Here is an 18,634-nt window from a genome sequence, read left to right as displayed (position 1 = left end):
TCCCTGGTGACTAAGCTTCTAAATATATGAGCCTATGAGGGCCATTCTCATTCAAACCACCACAGAGGAGTTTTTGGTAGTTTACCTATGCTAATCTATGTAAAATGTTGAGCATAATAGTTGACATGTAGTAGTAGACCGAGTAACCTTTAGTTATCAGGCTTAATATAATTCTTGGGTATTGTTTCCTATTTAGCTGACTCTATATCCTCTTGAAAATGCCTCAGTAGTTTCATCTTTAAATAATAATATATAAACACATGAAATGAAGTGAAAGTGATTAAATTCAAAGACTTGTACTCCACTGCTTAGTTCAGCCAGGGAGAAATTAAGAGTAGTCAATGTTCAGCTGAGTGTGGTAGTACACGCCTTTAAACTCAGCACTCAGAAGGCAGAGATCTCTGTGAGTTTCAGGCCAGCCAGAGCCATACAGTAAAACCCTGTCTTAAAGATAGAACAAAAGAATAGTCAGGGCTAAAGATAACTGACTGGTTAAGAATGCTTGCTGCTCTTCCATAAGACTCAAGTTAGGTTCCCAGCACTTCTGTGCTGTTAGCTGCCTCTAACACTGCAGCAGTTTTCTGTCTGTAACTCCAGCTCCAGACCCAGTTACCTCTCAGCAGGCTCCTTCACTCATATGCATGTGCTTCCTGACCTCACACATGCAAATAAATGTAAAAAATTTTTTTCAATTAAGGGACTGGAAAGATAGCTTTGGTTAAGGACACTGGCTGCATAAAGAAAAGAAGAAGAAGAAAAAAAAAGAACACTGGCTGCTCTGGCTGCTCTTCCAGAGGACCTGAGCTCAATTCCCAGAACCCAAATCAGGTGACTCACAGTTGTCAGTGACTCCAGCTCCTGGGAATCTTGTGCCATCTTCCACCCTCTGAAGGAACCAGCACATATGTAGCATGCAAATACACATACTTAAAAACAAGTCTTTAATTAAAAAAAAAAAAAAGTAAGCCTAGTGAGATAGGGCTAGGGATGTGTCTGAGTTCTAGAAGCACATGTCTAGCATGTATGAAGACCTGGGTACAGTCTTCTGCACTGAAAACAACCAAAACAAAAATAATAAAATAACAAAAATAGTCAGATAAAGTTTTTGTAGAAATAAGAATTAAATAATTAAATAAGAATTAAAAGAATCTATACAATCCTGACCATAATACAATCAGCTCAGAGATGGCATATTCTTTGCTACCTTTTTCCTTATTTTCTCTCTCATGAGAAAATTTTAACTTTTAGTTCAAGGAGTTTTGATAGATATCTCTTATAAGACTGATTGACTTATCAGTCCTTCCAGAATTTACTTTCATATATCCGTAGGTCTGGCCTGAGTTTTCTGGTCCTTGTAAGTTCTGTCATATATTCATTCCCCTAGAGAAAGTCAGTAGGAAATCCTTCCACAAATACTGATCTGGAGCTGCTGGAAAGATACCTCAGTGGTTAGGAGTACTTATTGGTCTTGCAGAAGACCTGGGTTCAGTTCCCAGCATCCACAAGGTAGCTCACAGTTGTAATTCCAGTTCCAAGGGATTTGATTCCCTCTTCTGACTTATGTGGATATTGGACACACATGGTGCACAGATGTATATGCAGACAGGCACTCATACATATAAAATAAAAATAAGTCTTTAAACAATACTGATCCGAAAAAAAAAAAAAAAAACAAAAAACAATACTGATCGGAGGATGAAGAAATGACTCAGCAATTATGAACACATACTGCTCTTACATAGGATGCAAGTTTAACTCCCAGCACCAATGTTGGGCAACTCACAGTTAATGTAACTCTAGCTGCAGGCTTCTGACACTCTGGCTTCTATGAGCATGTGTCACATATACATATGGTATGTGACAAAACCTTTCCTGAGGGAATGCAACACACACCAGATTGGGAGCCTACAACAGACCAAAGAATGGACACCACCACCCAAGTCCAACGTGGTGAATTCAGCAGAATTTTATTGTGGCTACTTACAGGAATATGGGTGAGGGGTTACTTATAGGAACAGAAATGACTCAAAGACAGCTGCATCACCAAAGCCCACCCCAGCATAGGTGACAGCTCCCAAAGATGGGAACCTGGAGCACACTGCACAGGCCTCTCAGCAGGTTGGAGCCTGTCCTTTCCAGGTGCCTCAGTTGCTCTAAATCTCTTTGTGGAAGCTTGCCTGGTTTCTGCTTCTTCCAGGCAGCCAATCTGTTCTGAGACTCTTCTTTGCACCTTTGCTGTACTGAATGTGACGGGGATTCTTGGCTTTTATAGCTTACTCTGGAAGGGAGGGGCCTAGTGAATCCGGTAAGTTTCAGAGACTCTGTTTTGAGCTGTTTCTTACCTTCCTACTTAAGGAGCTTCCTTGTAGGGTGGAATGTTCTAATCTCAGAGAGAATGGTTACATGAGAGCATACCCCCATGCACATACATATGGGTAATTAAAAATAATAAAAATAATTTTAAGTGGATATCAAACAAAGAATGTTAAATTAAGATAATAATAATAGTAATAGTACTGCTGGACAAGCCATCTTGTGCTGATCTTTTCAAAATCATCTTTCCCCTCTGTTCTTGTAGGTTTATGAAAATCACACACAGATATCTTATGAGACCTGCCAGTTTACATGAAATCATGAAGTGTACTTCTCTCTCTCCCTCTCTGTTCTGGAACACCGTGTAAGCCAGACTGGCCTTGAACTCAGAGATCCCTTGCCTCTGCTGGGATTAAAAGTGTGTGCTATTGCCCCCCTGGCTTTTCTCTTTTCTAACAGAACAACTCCTATGTATCATTTGACAGTTTCAAACATGTAAAAAATGTCACTACCCCAAGTCCCCACTCCACTCTTTCCAGTGCCCCCAACATGTCCTCATTCCCCCTCCATTCCTCCTTACCCCCGCCACCCACCTTTTTGTTTAGCCCACGGAGTCTCATCATTGCTCGCTGCAGTATTGTTATACTGCTCACTGCACACACAGCACACCTCTCCACCCTGCTGCTCTTACAGTCTTTCTGCCCCATCTTCTGTGGGTGGGGTGGGGGCTTGATACAGATGTTCCTTTTAGGGATAAACTCTCAATAAACACTCAGCTTATTCTCAGCACTTTAACAGAAGTGAGTGTCTGCTGGCCTGCAAAGAAAGGCTTCTCTAGCCAAGGTTGGGGGCAGTACTAGTCCATGGGTTTAAGTATAAGTATTTAGAAGGCAGTTTGAGAAGTTGCTTAACAAAAGTAATATTTCCCCAAGATTTAGGACCTCCCAAACCGTGGTCTTTTACAGGACAGGACAAACATGAATTCCCCCCTTTGAGAAGACCTAAAATCTGGGAACTGAATCCTGGTCCTCCTCAAGAGCAGTAAGCTCTCTTCACTGCTCAGCTATCTTTCCAGCTCCTGGCCAATTATATTTGTAATGAGCTTATAATGTCGTGGTTTTCCTGTATCTTTAGATTCTGGCTGCCCTCATTCCCTCTCTCTCCCCCAAACCCCCTGCCTCTCATCTTTAACTTCCTGCACTCTCTTATGGTCACATCAGGTGGCTTCTGGTCCCTCACTCTTTTTGACCTCTTCTGTCCTCAGATACTCCAAATTAAGCACACAAATCTAAGATTTCAAAGCTAGTCTCCACATATGAGAAGGAATATGTGCTTGTCCTTCTGAGCCTGGGTTACCTCACTTAATATATTCCAGTTTCTGTCTTGCTGTATCTTTTGATTGTGGGCTTGATATTATATTAATATTTGTTTTTTATTGAAAACCATGCATTGATTGCTGACATTTTATTGATTTTTTTTTCTTCTTTTCCCTCTCTTCCTCTCTTGCCTAGTATTTTTCTAACATGATTCATTTTCTGTGGTTCATTCATGGGTTTGTTTTTCTCTTCACTATGAGGGATTCCTTTAGTCTATTTTTGTCATGGAAAGCTTTTATCTTCCCTTTAGTTATGACAAGTAGCTTTGCTGGCACAGTGCTCTGGATTGGCAGTAGTTCTTTTCCTTCAGAACTTGAAATACATCACTCCAAGCCCTGCTGGCTTCTAAAACTTCAGTTGAATGATCTGGAGTTATGCCATGGGCTTGTCTGTTGTGTGACTCAGTGTTTCTCTCTTGCCTCTTTCACTGTTTTTTCTTCTGTGTATTTTAGTGTTGCCAACACACCAGGGAAGAGACCCTCAACTGAGGAGTTTCTTCCATGAGATTGGCCTGTGGGCAAGTCTTTGAGGCATTTTCTTAACTGCTAATTGATGTAGGAGGGCCCAGCCCACTGTGGGTGGTGCCATCCCTAGGCTAGTAGACCTGGGCTATATGTAAGAAAGGTAGCTGAGCAAACCAGGTAAGCAGCATTCCTCTGTGGCGCCGGTTTTGTTTCCTGCTTCAGCTTCCCTTGATAAACTGACTATAACCTGTAAGCCAAAATAAGCAGTTTCCTGCCCAAGTTGTTTTTGGTCAGTGTTTTAACACACAGCATCAGAAAGCAAACTAGAAAAAGGGTTTTAGTTAAATTCTAACAAAGGAAGATTCTTTTCTGGTCTTGTCTTGGTGTTTTCTTCTGTATCTGGGTTGATATTTCTTTTTCTGTTTGTTTGGTTTTTTTGTTTTTTGTTTTTTTCTTCTAGACAGGGTTTTTCTCTTTATAGCCCGGACTGTCCTAGAACTCGATCTGTAGACCAGGCTGGCCTCGAACTCAGAAATCCACCTGCCTCTGCCTCCCAAGTGCTGGGATTAAAGGTGTGCGCCACCACTTCCCGGCGATATTTCTTTTTCTAACTTGGGAAATTTTTTCTGTTATGATTCTTTTCAAAATATTTTCTAACCAGGCAGTGATGGTGCACACCTTCAATCCCAGCGCTCTGGAGGTAGAGGCAAGCAGATCTTGTTGAATTGAGGCCAGCCTGGTCTACAGTTGAAGTTCTAGGACAGCCAGGGCTATGCATAGTAACCCTGTCTTGAAAAACCAACAACAAAATAAAAGGAAATATTCTCTATGCCTTTACCATGAGATTTTCCTGTGCCTGCTCCCCATCAACTTAGTCTTTTCAGAGTGTCTTATCTATCTTGGAATTCTCTTCTGTACCCTCTTAATGTTTTATCTTTGTCCTTGTTGGACTGTTCCAGTTCCTCCATCTTGTTTTCAGGGGCAGACACTCTGTCCTCTCCTTTATTAATTCTGTGCTGAGACTGTCCACAGAATTTATTTAACTGTGTCTTTTAATTCCAGCATTTCTGCTTGGCTTTTCTTTAGTATTTCGGTTTCTTTTGAATTCTTTCATATCATCCTAGCCTTCCTTTTTTCATTCAGGTGTTTATTTGTATCTTGAAATGTGCTTGTTATGCTAGGTTCTCTCTCAGGGACTTCATCTGACTCTCACTAGAGATCATTGCTATCGATTTTGGAGGAGCTACTTTGGTTTTTTTTACGTTGCTGCATTGGGATTTGCACATCTGGTGTTTTTTCTTTGCTAGGTTTATTTTTTGTTAGTTATAGTTTTCAGATGACAGACATATTTGAAATGGTCAAATGGGACCTGAATGTGGCGATGTTGAATGTGTAGTTCAGAAAATCATTCCTTAGACCAGGAGCAGCTTAGGGACCTGGTGTACAGGCTGTCTTATTCCCTAAGTTCCATATTAGCTGTGAGAGCAACCACAGCTGCTTGACATCACCACTAAGCGATTGTCAAGAACTATTGGAAGATAAGCAGGTTTAAATAGTGTAGAGTAGACTCAGATGTTTGTTGGTAAGATAGAAATAGAGAGGAAGTAGGGTGGGTAAGAAAGAGGAGTTAGTGTAGATCATGGTGGAAAGGAATAACATTGAGGTTAGTAAAACATAGCTAGTAGGGGAAAGTTGAGACCCCCTTTGGGGTCTGCAGATTTTAGAGATTGTTAAAGCTGATGGAAAGGTTTTTTTTGTTTTGTTTTGTTTTTGGTTTTTTTTTTTTGGTTTTTCGAGAAAGGGTTTCTCTGTGTAGTCCTAGCTGTCCTGGAACTCACTCTGTAGACCAGGCTGGCCTCGAACTCAGAAATCCGCCTGCCTCTGCCTCCCAAGTGCTGGGATTAAAGGCGTGCACCACCACCGCACAGCAAAGAGGAAATCCTAATCTTCCTGTACAGAGTTCAGCTTCTTTCTGACAGACCTGGAAAGAAAGGATGGCTATACAGTTACTCTGATTGAAATGCAGAAGAGTCTTTGTACTTGACTAAGGAAATTACTATACAGTGAGGTCACTTTTCTGTCGGCCAAAAGAAGGAACTGGTGAAGAAATCTGTATCCTTTGTAATGAGTCATCAGGCATGAAGTGGACAACAGCCAACCTCCATTCACAAATAGCTACGCCAGTTGATTTCAAAAGAGGGCAGACTTTCAACTTAACACCACAGGAACTGAAGTATGCATGAGGACAGAAAAGTATTAGTATATACATAAGAACTCAGGAGAAGCATGGGACTGGTTCTCTATAGGGATTTCTTTTTTATTTTGAGATGGAGGTCACTCTGTGTTGTCCAGGCTGGCTTCTAACTCCTAGGCTCCTGTAATCCTGCCCCAGCTTCCTGAATAGCTGGGGAAAGGCATGTCCAACTGTGCCCAATGTCTTTGAGACTTTTGGGGGGAAGATACTGTTCTTGATTTTCGAGTTATTTTTCTGTTTATAAAAGAGAACTTGGGCAGAGGCAGGCGGATTTCTGAGTTCGAGGCCAGCCTGGTCTACAGAGTGAGTTCCAGGACAGACAGCCAGGGCTATACAGAGAAACCCTGTCTCGAAAAACCAAAAAAAAAAAAAAAAAAAAAAAGAATAAAAGATAACTTGGTCTCATATGAAGGAAATATGCTAAGAATTTAAATATTTGAGCTAATAGATAAATCTTTTACTTCTGTCTTATAGTTTTGTAAATTTAGGTGTTAATATCCCAAACTTTCTGGCTTGGTAATAATGACCTCAAAAAACTCACTTTGAATTTAAACCTATAAAGTATGAACAAATTGAGACTACTCGCAATGATTGTAGGAAAGTTAAAAAGTGCAGTTAGGGTGGTGTGTGTGCACACGCAGGTTACGTACCTGGGTGTGACCTCGGCGATTGGCGTCTGTGCCATGGTGTTCTCTCTCCTGCTGCGGGGAGGACGAGTCCGGGCACTGAAGGGTGTGCTCCTGGAGGCAAGGGTGTTCCGAGGAGAACTGGCATCTACGGTGCCCCGTCTACTGAGTCAGAGAAGAGTGAAAAGGTGACAGGACCACATCCCACGGCACAAAGTGTGCTCAAAGAACCGGAGCCGACTGACACCACCACCTACAAGAACCTGCAGCATCATAACTACAACACATACACCTTCCTAGACCTGAACATGGAACTCTCCAAGTTCAGGCTGCCACAGCCGTCTTTGGGACGAGAGTCACCTCGGCACTGAGCTCAGTCCCAGGGCAGACCCCCATGTCGGTCCCGTGAATCCTTGCCTGTGAGAATAAAAGTCAAAGTCACAAAAAAAAAAAAAAAAAAAAAAAAGTACAGTTAGCCACTTCAATACTGACTCCTTTAATCTGTCTTTTCTTTATAGTGGTGGTGATGGTGGTGATAACACTGGGGATTTGGCCAGACCCTTGTACATGCTAAGCTACACCCAAGCTCTATGCTATATTTTTTTCATAAAGCTTTTATCAATAAATGCTTGATCTTGGGCCAAAGGCCAAGAGGTGGTAATATGCTAGCTATCCAGTGTATGTATTTGGGCTGACTTCAATCTGTCAATGGAATTTGATACTCCTTTATTAAGATAAAGCTCGGAATTTATCTTTCAAAAGGAAGCTACATTCCTAAAAACAGCTGGTCTACAGAATTTGATCTATATTTGACCCGTGGGGATGATACAGGGTCTTTATGTGCTTTGCATATCATTTTCTTATTTTATTTTTTCCAGGCACGAGAAGATGTGACCTGTCTTTTCTCACCTTTTTCAAATTTGCACATGGGTTAAACACTTTCACTTAGGAATTCTCTTCCTGTCCAGTTAACAGCAACCCTAGAATTACACACTGATAAATGGAGCTGATGCTTAATACATTTTTGGATGGGTGGGTGGGTGGGTGGTTGGTTGGTTTTTCTCTAGACCGGTGTCTCACCATGTAGTCCTGGCTGGATCTGTAGACCAGGCTGACCTTGAACTCAGAGATCCGCCAACCTCTGCCTTCCAAGTGCTGGGATTAAAGGTGTGTGCCTCTATTTCCTGTAATGCTGTCATGACTCAAGCTCAGAAGGGTCCCTGTTTGTCTTACTTGTATGCAGTTGTGTTGAGATGGCTTCAATCTGTGTGCTTTTCCTTTTAATTTCTTATATCTTCTTTTGTGTTCCTATTTTCTCTCCCCTTCTGATGAATAATACTTCTGGCTCCTTTTTCTCCCTCAGAGGTCACTCCTATGTGCTGACTGGGAACTGCTACCTAAGATGGCTTGCAAGTTTTGACACTATGTCTTTATGAAGCATCTTTTACTTTTTGTCTTTGCAGAGTTTACTCGAGAAGTGACAGACACACAGATGCCACTTGTTGCTCCTGTCATTCTCCCAGAGATGTATAAGATATTCACCATGGCCGAGGTATGGAATCTCAGCCCAGTAGGTGCAGCAAAAGGACCTGCTTGGCTCTGGTCAGCACCACCTCTCAGATGTATGGTGATGGTTGTTGTCACTGGTGCCCATGCCAAGAAAATGGAACTGACAGTGATCTAGATCAGAAATTGAATTGACCATAGTCTTTGAACTCATGACTACAAGGAAAAGCACTTGATGAAGTAACCAAAATGTCTCAGCACCACCCAGCTTTGCACCCTATCCTTGAGTTCGCAGTGCCTTTCTTGACCTGACCCACTCAGCCAAGGATTTAGAAATCATCTGTTACTTCATTGCAGGAATAGAATCTTAATGTATTATGTGTATATGTGTTAGTACGTACATAAATAGTGATCTGTACCCAGTAATATGTGAATACTTAATACTCATCCAGCCTCCGTAATGCCTTGCCCCCAGTGAATACTCCACATTGTAAAGGAAATACATTGAGAAGTGGGGATCAGCTCAGTATAGACCATGTGCTTTCAAGGCCCTGGGTTCATCTTCTGTCATCACACAATAGAGACAGAGCAGCAGCTGGGCATGTCGTAACCCCATCTCCAAAAAAGGAAAAGCATCTATTAACCAAGGCGGACATGGTGGAGGGTGTCTCTAAACCCAGCACTCAGCAGGCAAAGGAAAGCTAATTTCTGTGACTTGTAGGCCAGTGAGGGCTGCAGAATAAGATCTTGTCTTAAAAAAAAAAAAATTAGCTATGTTAGGATTTCAAGTATTACAGGACCTGTTTTTTAAAGTCACGGAGGCCTATGTATATTAAAGGCTGATTCTAGTAAGTTTAGCCTTCTACTGCTTTATGCTCTCCCTCTCTCTTTTTTGTGTTTGTGTTTCTGTTTTATTTGTATTTCAAGTACACAGATATAGTCTCTCTGTGTGTGCCCCTGGCTATCCTGTAACTCACTTTGTAGACCAGGCTAGCCTTGAACTCACAGAAATCTGCCTGCTGCTACTTCCCCAGTATGGGATTAAAGGTATATACTGCCAGCCACCTTATGCTCTCTTAATTACAGAAACCCAATTTTTTACGTAAGAGGATTGCATCTGTGTCTCTTTAGGGAATTAACTGTGAGGAGTGATTGGTTAGTCCTAGTTTTACTTCTAGTCACATGTACAACATATGCATATGCTCCAATCTCATGATTATGCCATGATCTTTTTCTCAGGTGTATGGTATTCGAACTCGTTCCCGAGCAGTGGAGATTTTTACTACCTGTGCTCATATGATCTGTAACATGGAGGAACTGGAAAAGGTAAGTGAACCTTTGGTTAATGAATGACAAAATTTGTGCTTCAAAGTCTTTATTAATACTTTACATTGCCAAAGACCCATTTCATAACTACCAGAAAGCACACTAGCCAGTCTTATAGAGTTAGCATTTTCATTAACATTTATAGATATATATATATATCCTATATTTTAGCTTTATGTTTCTTCAAACACCTTTTCTGTATTCTTTTTTTATTTCTTTCTGTTTTGATGTTTTTGTTTTGTTTATTTTGTTTTGTGTTGGGGTGTTGTTGTTTTTGTTTGGAGCATTGGGGGTATTGCTTTGGTTTGGGTTTCTCCATGCTGGGAATTAAACCTAGGACCTCACATATTCCAAGCAAGCACTCTGCCACTGAGCTATATTCCAAGTGTTCCTGTTTCCTTTTACATTGGACATCTCAAGCCTTTCTTTTCTTCTGGCCCTCTTGTGTGAAGGAAAGCTAGCTGGAAATTCTGGTTCCTGAGATCCAGGTGCTTTTCTGAGAGTGATCGCATGGGCTAGGTTTCAGAAGACTATAGTGAAGGATTGCAGGTAGGAGCTGAGGTCAGAAGGCTTGAGAAACTCTTGCAGTGACTATAGCTCTGCCCTTTCATTAGGACTTGTCCCTAAAAGATGCTTCAAAACCGAGAATTTATTGTGTGTGCTGAGCTCTGGGTTGAGGGTTTGTCCAGCATTGACTTTGGTTTCTGTTGTCAGGGTGCAGCCAAAGTCCTGATCTTCCCCGTGGTGCAGCAGTTCACGGAGGCCTTTGTTCAGGCGCTCCAGATGCCGGATGGTCCCACATCTGACAGTGGTTTTAAGATGGAGGTTCTGAAGGTAAAGCTATACTATCAGTAAGCTTAGAGCTGAGAAAGAGTTGGAAATCACTGGTTGCTCCTGTGTTACTTAGTAGTATTTTCTCTTCTCAGGCAGTGACAGCCTTGGTGAAAAACTTCCCAAAGCACATGGTGTCCTCCATGCAACAGATCCTGCCCATTGTTTGGAACACTCTAACTGAAAGTGCTGCCTTATATCCTTTCCTGAAGACCCAGAGGACTCGCCACTGCCTAACACTGGGGATCTAGCCTTGGGTCTCAGTAATGTGCTCCTATGTCTAAGTGTTATGTCTGTTCTTGGTGTTGGGGTATATAGCACTCCCTTATAGACTATGTAAAGCAGACTCCAGATTCTCTTTCTTTACTCTGTATCATACTTATGTGAGGACAGAAGTGAATTACACAGAGGAAGTGGAAGATCCTGTGGATTCTGATGGTACGTAGTCTATCTGATCCTAACAGAAATACCAATTCTTAGGGAAAGGGATATTGACACAGACAAGTCAAAGCAGAAAATAGAAAAGTGGTAAAAGTATCTTTTCAATGTATTAGGTATGAGCCATTGAGAACTCATCATCTTCCGTGTCATCCTTAGGGAAGTTTGCAAAGCCCGCTGAAAATTGTGACATTTGAATGTAACAGGTGTCTGATACAGCTAGCTAGCTACCTGTGTCATTTTATCTCATGTAATTTCAAAGTTTCACATGATGATAGCCTTCATTTCTATCTCAGTATTTTTAAGTACTTCAGATCAAAAATAGACATGCTGGGAAACATGTTCAGTGTTTATAATTCTTTTACTCCTAAAAGTATTTAATATCCTCAAACTTCCTTTCTCTGACTCTCCAGCCTCTTCTACCAATCCTTCAGGAAAAATTAGCAAGTGCTTTACACGTTCATTAATTTACAAAGATAGTGTAGTTTATTTCTGGAATGAATCCTTTTGTTTTCATGGCATTGATTTCTACTGTCATGTATCCCCTTAGGAGAAGTCCTGGGCTTTGAAAACCTTGTCTTTAGCATTTTTGAATTTGTCCATGCCCTATTGGAAAACAGCAAATTCAAAAGCACGGTTAAGAAAGCCTTGCCTGAGCTCATCTACTACATCATCCTGTACATGCAGATCACTGAGGAGCAGGTAAGTGGTATTTGGGAGACGGTTACTAAGTTGCACTGGAAACTTGGAGAATGTGACATCTTGGTCAAGTAAACATCTCATTTCTATAAAACAGACACGGAGTGACTAACTTTATGTGAAATCCTAGAGAAGTTATGGTATTATTTTATCAATCCTAATATTAGACTTTCAAAACATTTTTTTCATCAGGAAAATCTCTGTGAAACCACTGAGCAAAGATCATAGTTTGTAGGAGAACCTATTCAGCACTTCCTCTAAACAGTGAGGTTAGTCTTTATCTACTGCCAGCCATCAAGAAAGCAGCAGCTCAGACTAGGGACCCCTGAGATCTTAGTAAGGATGTGTAAGAAGTCCTGGGAGTTCCCATGATTTAGCCACATCTACAAAGCCCCCTACTAAGTAAACCATATCATCAAATTTAGAGTTTGAATCTGAGTCACATTTTCTTAGCCTAATCTGGAATGCAGACAGTTTTTTTGTTTGTTTGTTTGTTTGTTTGTTTTGGTCTTTTTTGTTTGTTTTTTGGTTTTTCGATACAGGGTTTCTCTGTGTAGTCCTGGCTGTCCTGGAACTCACTCTGTAGACCAGGCTGCCCTCGAACTCAAAAATCTGCCTGCCTCTGCCTCCCAAGTGCTGGGATTAAAGGCATGCACCACCACTGCCCGGCCAGACAGTATATTAATAGGCTTTTATTTCAGCTTGCTCCTGTTCCTGCCTCCACACCTGTTAGTATTGTTTGATCAGCATCTGTTCTTTGCCATGTTGAAGCCTCCATGGCATCTCTGATCTTCACTTAAAAGAGGAACAAAATAAAGTAACAACTAGGTTTTTAAAACTTCTTTCCCCAGCCAGGCATGGTGGCACATACCTTTAATCCCAGCACTCAAGAGGCAGAGGCAGGCTGATTTCTGAGGATGAAGCCAGCATGATCTACAGAGGGAAGCCAGGACAGTCAGGGCTACAGAGAAAAACCCTGTTTGAAAAAAAAGGAATGAAAATAAATTAATTTCCCCAGATCTGGAAACAGTTGGAGAAAGAGCAAAGTGGTGAAAGTACTCAGAACACATTGTAGGAAGTTCTCAGCGAATTAATAAAAACACTGTATTTTTTAAAGTACTAACAAAAAAGAATGCATCAGCTTAAACCATTGAGATGGCTCAGCAGGTAAAGACATTTGCTACCAAGCCTAATGACCTGGGTTCAATCCTCTGATCCATGTAGTGGAACTGAACTGACTCCTGATAATTGCTCTCTGTCCTCCTCTTAAGCATAAATGTAATTTTTTAAGTAATATAATAATAATAATTAAATAATAATAATAATGCCAGGTGGTAGAACATTCCTTTAATTACAGCCCTGGGAAGGCAGGAACAGGCAGATCTGAATTCGAGGCTAGCCTGGTTTACAGAGTGTTCCACAATAGCCAGAGCTACACAGAGAAATCCTGTCTCAAAAAAACCAACAGAAAAAGAAAAAAATATGACTGTCTTTCACACATATCAACACAAAAATTGGTGTAATTTTATAGTAAATACCTGATATATTCAGAAAATCTGTTTATCAGAGTAGCAAGCTGATGGCAGCAATTTGTCATATTCTAAAAAAGATTGTTACAGATAAATAGCCAGTCCTACATTTTTGGATAATCATTTGTTTCTCAACAACAACAAAAAAACTTTAAAGTAGTGGGAGGTATAGGTGGATCACTCTAGTTTAAGACCAGCCATAGCTACATAGTGAGACCCTGCCTCAAAAAGAAAAAGACTATGGAGTTTTGATCAGGAGAAGATTGACTAGAATGAGCTGACTTCCTCCCCTTCACAGATTAAAGTGTGGACAGCTAACCCACAACAGTTTGTCGAAGACGAGGATGATGACACATTCTCCTACACTGTTAGAATCGCAGCTCAAGACTTGCTCCTGGTAAGTTACCTTGCTACTTCAACCAGATAACCCTTCAGTAACTGGAAGTTTCTTCCTAGACATCTAACCCATGGTAAGCGGTACTGTGGGACAGCTTTACCACAGACCTTTTTAAGGATATAAGAAAGTTGCTCATGAAATTTGAGACTGAGAAATTCCAAAGGTTTTTGCACCTGGCTCATTGAGTCTGGAACATTTCAGTTTAATCTGCCTTCAACAGGCCTCCATAGCACAAATCAGAAAGTGACAAACTTAAAAAGATTGTTGGGAAGTAAGTGTGCAACATCAGCTCGCAAGTTCTCTGGCTTCTCCAACTCGGGCATAGGGTTGTCTCTAGGTTGAATGCTGTGAAGAAACTGCTAGTTTTTCTTGGATTCGTTGGTAAACCATGTCTTTGTATTTAGTGCTTCTAAGGAACCTGTCACAGGTTACAGGAGGAGCTGGGTGTGTAGTTCAGCATGCAAAGTGAGCTTGGTTGAATTGCCAGCTCCAAAAAATAAAAGTAGGACAGAAAAAAATTATACACTCTTAGAGCAGCCTCATATTCTCATTATCAATCAGTTTCAAAGAGAATATCTTGTCCATTGTTGTCTAAAGCTAACTATCATTTTTTCATTTATGCTAATAGAGCCAGAATGATCAGCTATTTAGAGCTAATTTAGAGCCTTACAGTGCCTGAATACCACACAGTTTCGGGTGTTACCTTAATTTCATCAGAGACCCTGAACTAATGGGGTCACTTTTAATAACACCTGATGAGGCTTTAGTATGGGTATGTCAGAGTTTGAACCATAGACATTACATAGATTTATTTTTCAATCTTCTCTCCTAGGCTGTGGCCACAGATTTCCAGAATGAGAGTGCAGTGGCCCTGGCTACTGCAGCCACTCGGCATTTACAAGAAGCAGAGCAGACAAAAACCAGTGGCACCGAGCACTGGTAAGGGTGAGCAGAAGCTCTGCTTAGTCTTGTTTGAAGCATTACTACATCTGAGGGAAAACGAGCCCATTCTATCCCTTTTTAAATAGCTTTGAAAGGGGGGACTTCTGTTTTTAATTAGAAGACTTGACTATTATACTTCGGTGTTTTCTGTAACATTTAATAGTGTTTAAACTGAAAGAATGAGACTATATGTAGTACACGACTGCTCTCCAAACACTTGGAAGGTAGAAGCAAGAGATTTAGAAGTCCAAGGCCATCCTTGTCGATACATAGCAAGTTTGAGGCGAGCCTGGCCTATGTGAGACCCTATCTCAAAAAAATAAGGGCTGGGGCTGGATAGATGGCTCAGCAGTTAAGAGCAATTAAGAGGTCCTGAGTTCAATTCCCAACAAAACTACATGGTGGCTCACAACCATCTGTAATGAGATCAGATGCCCTCTTCTGGTGTGTCTGAAGGCAGCGACAGTGTTCTCATATACATTAAATAAATAAATAAATAAATAAATAAATAAATAAATAAATAAATAAATCTTTTTAAAAAACAGGAGCGGATGAGATGGCTCAGCAGGTAAGGATGCTTGATGTCAGCCTGGCAAACAGAGTTCAATCTCTAGAACCAGGGCATAGAAGTGAGGAACTTTAGAAAGGTGTCCTCTGACTCCACCCATGCCATTGCTGGTGTTCCCACGTGATTGATAGGCAGACGGAAGGACGGATGGATGGATTGATAAGTGTAGAAACATACTTTTAAATAAATTAATTAGAAATACTGACAAATGATTTTGGGATCAAATTACTTTGGAGTACTCTGAATGGCCTTATTTTGGAAGTGTAGTTTGCTTTACCAACTGCAGTATCCCTGTTACAGGTGGAAGATCCACGAGGCCTGTATGCTTGCTCTAGGCTCTGTGAAGTCTATCATCACTGACAGTGTGAAAAATGGCAGGATCCATTTTGATATGCATGGGTTCTTGACCAATGTCATCCTTGCAGACCTCAACCTGTCAGGTATGTTTGAATACATGCCAGGATTCTAGGAGATCTTGGGACCTGATGTTAACTCACTTAGGTACTTTTTAATATTTGTTTCATTGTGTGTCTGTGTGTGTATGATTTTTGCACATCATAGACCAGAAGAGGTTGTTGATTATCCTATATCACCCTCTGCCTAGTCCTATGAGGCGAGGTCTCTCCTTGGAGTTGGGGTTCACATCTTGCCTAGACAGAATCCAGCAAACCCCATCGGACCTACTGTCTCCACCGCTGTCCAGAGCTGGGATCACAGGCATTTGCGGGGCCTTCTGGCTTGTTGCATGGGTGCTATGATTCAAACTCCTAGCCTTGTGATTACAGAGAAATTAAGCATTCTTAATCCCTGAGCCATCTCTTCTCTTAGCCTCCTTTCCTTCCTCCCTTCCTCCCTCTTCCTTCCTCCCCCTCTCTTCCTCTTACCCCTTCTTTCTCTTCCCCTATGTATGTGTTTTGTCTGTCTGTCTGTCTCTGTCTTTCTCAGTTGTGCGTGCGTGTGTGTGTGTGTGTGTGTGTGTGTGTGTGTAAAGATCTGAGTTTAGTTCTTAATACTCCAAGAGATGTAAGTCACAAGTGGTTGTAACTCAAGGTCCAAGGGATCTGATGCCCTCTAATGGCAACTACTGGCACTGTATGTGATGTGCACACATCACATATGTATATATTCATAAATGAGATTAAAATCTTTAAACAAAAACACCACAAGAAGTGTGGCTTGTATCTATTCTGTTAGTTATAATAGCTATGATGTCGTATATGTATCATAAAACCTCTGGAAAGTGCTGTTGATCATTTGGGAAGGAATGAGAATAAAAAAGTTCATGTCTTGGTATTCCTTTAAGAATGATTTTAGGGGCTGGAGAGATGGCTCAGTGGTTTAGAATGCTGGTTTTTCTTCAGAGAATCTGGGTTTGGTTCCCAGCACCCATATGGTAGCCCACAGCTGTTTGTAGCTCCAGTTTCAGAGAGGTCCCATGTCCTCTTCTGGGTACCAGACACACATGTAGTGCATATAAATACATGCAAATAAAATTCCCATACACATAAAATTATAAAATGTTTAAATTAAAAGGTGATAGTTTTAGCTTTAAGGACTTCCAGAAATACCTAAGCCATACTTTGGCAGTTACTACCTCTGTATCTAAAGTGTTAGTAATTCTTTTCTGGTTTGTTAAGAACTACTACTCAATAATTCCTCAATTTGATATTTTAGTGTGAGCAACTGGCTAAGCTCTTTGACAAGCAGAATAAATTCAGTATTCTTAAACAGTTTATGCTTAGCCGGAGATAGTAGTTCTTACACCAGTAGATTGGAGTGTCAAACAAAATACAGCATATGAGAAAACTGAACATGTAGAATTACAGTGGCTCGGAGATCATTGAGATTACTACAGACTGAGAAATCATAGAGACGTGTGACAGAAACGAGTTGACTTGTGATTTAAACAAAGCTTAGAGTTGAGAAAGCAGATGTGAGTTCTGAGTCCGGGTGTGTGCTGTAGCTTAATAGCCATCAAGGGAGCCTTGAATGGCAGCATTAGTATCATGTGTATTTGGTAGACTGTAAAATTATTTGTCAGGTTATTAATAGAGGGATAACATAGAGCTGTAATTTATGTTCTAGTGTTGAGACAGTAATAGGAAGGAAGAGGCAGTGGGAAGGATTTAGAAGATGGACTAGTGTGGGTAAGCAGTAGTGAGGACTTCAGTCTCAGAATAGTCAGAGGTAGAATTGAGAAATAGATTCTGTGCCGTTTATTGCACCTATGCTTTTACCATGTGAAATTGTGTTTTTTCTTTCATATAAGTCATCTATGTTGTATATTTGTTAACATTTGAGAAATGGAGTTGGGCAAGAGCAGGGGAAGAGGAACTTTTCATCATGCAGCCTGTAATTGCTCTTCCTCCTAGCGTCTCCTTTCCTCTTGGGCCGGGCACTGTGGGCTGCCAGTCGCTTCACTGTTGCTATGTCCCCTGAACTGATTCAGCAGTTCCTACAGGCAACAGTTAGTGGTCTTCATGAGACACAACCCCCATCAGTTCGCATCTCTGCTGTGAGAGCCATCTGGGGGTAAGTACGCTACACTAGAATGCTAAGAACTACTTGAAGAGAAAATGGCTCAGGTAGAGAACATCACAGCTGTCCCGTGCATTATGGTGCCTAGAATTTTCTCCGGAAGACCTCTTCTGGAAGAATACTGGAGAGAATGGAAAAGAAGCTCTGCAGGTGACTTCAGAAGGTGTTGCCTTTTGTTCCTTATTCCCTTTAAATTCAAAGAGCTTCTTCCTGTCTTCAGTGAAGGCACTTAACCCAAGGCTCTGAATAATTTGCATCATGTTTGTGAAGGACATAACTCTGATTAGCAGCCACATGATTGTGTTGGTAGTCTGTGTATTAGAGTCCAAATGTGGGCAAATGTGGCATAGAAGCAAGCTCATTTCCCCAGCTTCATTTGTTTTTCATAGGTAAAGACTAGAGGTTTCATAGGCATTACTTATGTTCCTATTCAGACCAGAGGACACACTGATATTTGAAAAATATTTTCTTTTCAATTCATAGTTTTATTTGATGTGTATGAGTGTTTTTTTTTTCCTTGCACATGTCTTTGTTCTATGTGCATGTTTGGTACTTACAGAGGTCAGAAGAGAACATTGCATCCCCTGGAATTGGAGTTGTAGACAGTTATAAGCCACCTTGTGAGTATAAGGAATTGAACCCAGGTCCTCAGTAGGAACAAGTACTCTTAACTGCTGAGCCCTCTCTCTAGGCCTGAGCATTGTTATTTTGAAGGATATTTTAAGATCCAAATTTAAGCATCTCAATTGAATTCTATGCATGAGAATTACAAAATTTATGTTCCTATCCTATCTTACCATTTGAGACAGTGATTGAGAATCCATGCA

The 18,634-nt window shown here is 41.0% G+C and overlaps 1 protein-coding gene and 1 pseudogene across 2 annotated transcripts in view; both read left to right on the top strand.

The window, feature by feature from the left end:
• Ipo9 (importin 9) overlaps positions 1 to 18,634 on the top strand; it is a 46,983-nt gene that overhangs the window by 12,581 nt on the left and 15,768 nt on the right. For both annotated transcript variants that reach the window (XM_028764654.1, XM_028764655.1), the window contains exons 5-14: positions 8,497 to 8,585; positions 9,779 to 9,865; positions 10,580 to 10,699; positions 10,792 to 10,892; positions 11,076 to 11,134; positions 11,685 to 11,836; positions 13,661 to 13,759; positions 14,592 to 14,698; positions 15,570 to 15,709; positions 17,642 to 17,801. In XM_028764654.1, the coding sequence (XP_028620487.1) occupies positions 8,497 to 8,585; positions 9,779 to 9,865; positions 10,580 to 10,699; positions 10,792 to 10,892; positions 11,076 to 11,134; positions 11,685 to 11,836; positions 13,661 to 13,759; positions 14,592 to 14,698; positions 15,570 to 15,709; positions 17,642 to 17,801 (1,114 nt within the window). The remainder of the gene's footprint in view (positions 1 to 8,496; positions 8,586 to 9,778; positions 9,866 to 10,579; positions 10,700 to 10,791; positions 10,893 to 11,075; positions 11,135 to 11,684; positions 11,837 to 13,660; positions 13,760 to 14,591; positions 14,699 to 15,569; positions 15,710 to 17,641; positions 17,802 to 18,634) is intronic.
• On the top strand, positions 7,091 to 7,423 carry LOC114618852 (annotated as a pseudogene).

This window comes from Grammomys surdaster, unplaced genomic scaffold, assembly GCF_004785775.1.
Source record: "Grammomys surdaster isolate TR1022 unplaced genomic scaffold, NIH_TR_1.0 145, whole genome shotgun sequence".
Classification (NCBI taxonomy): Eukaryota; Metazoa; Chordata; class Mammalia; order Rodentia; family Muridae; genus Grammomys; species Grammomys surdaster.
This window is presented reverse-complemented; position numbering and strand designations above follow the sequence as displayed.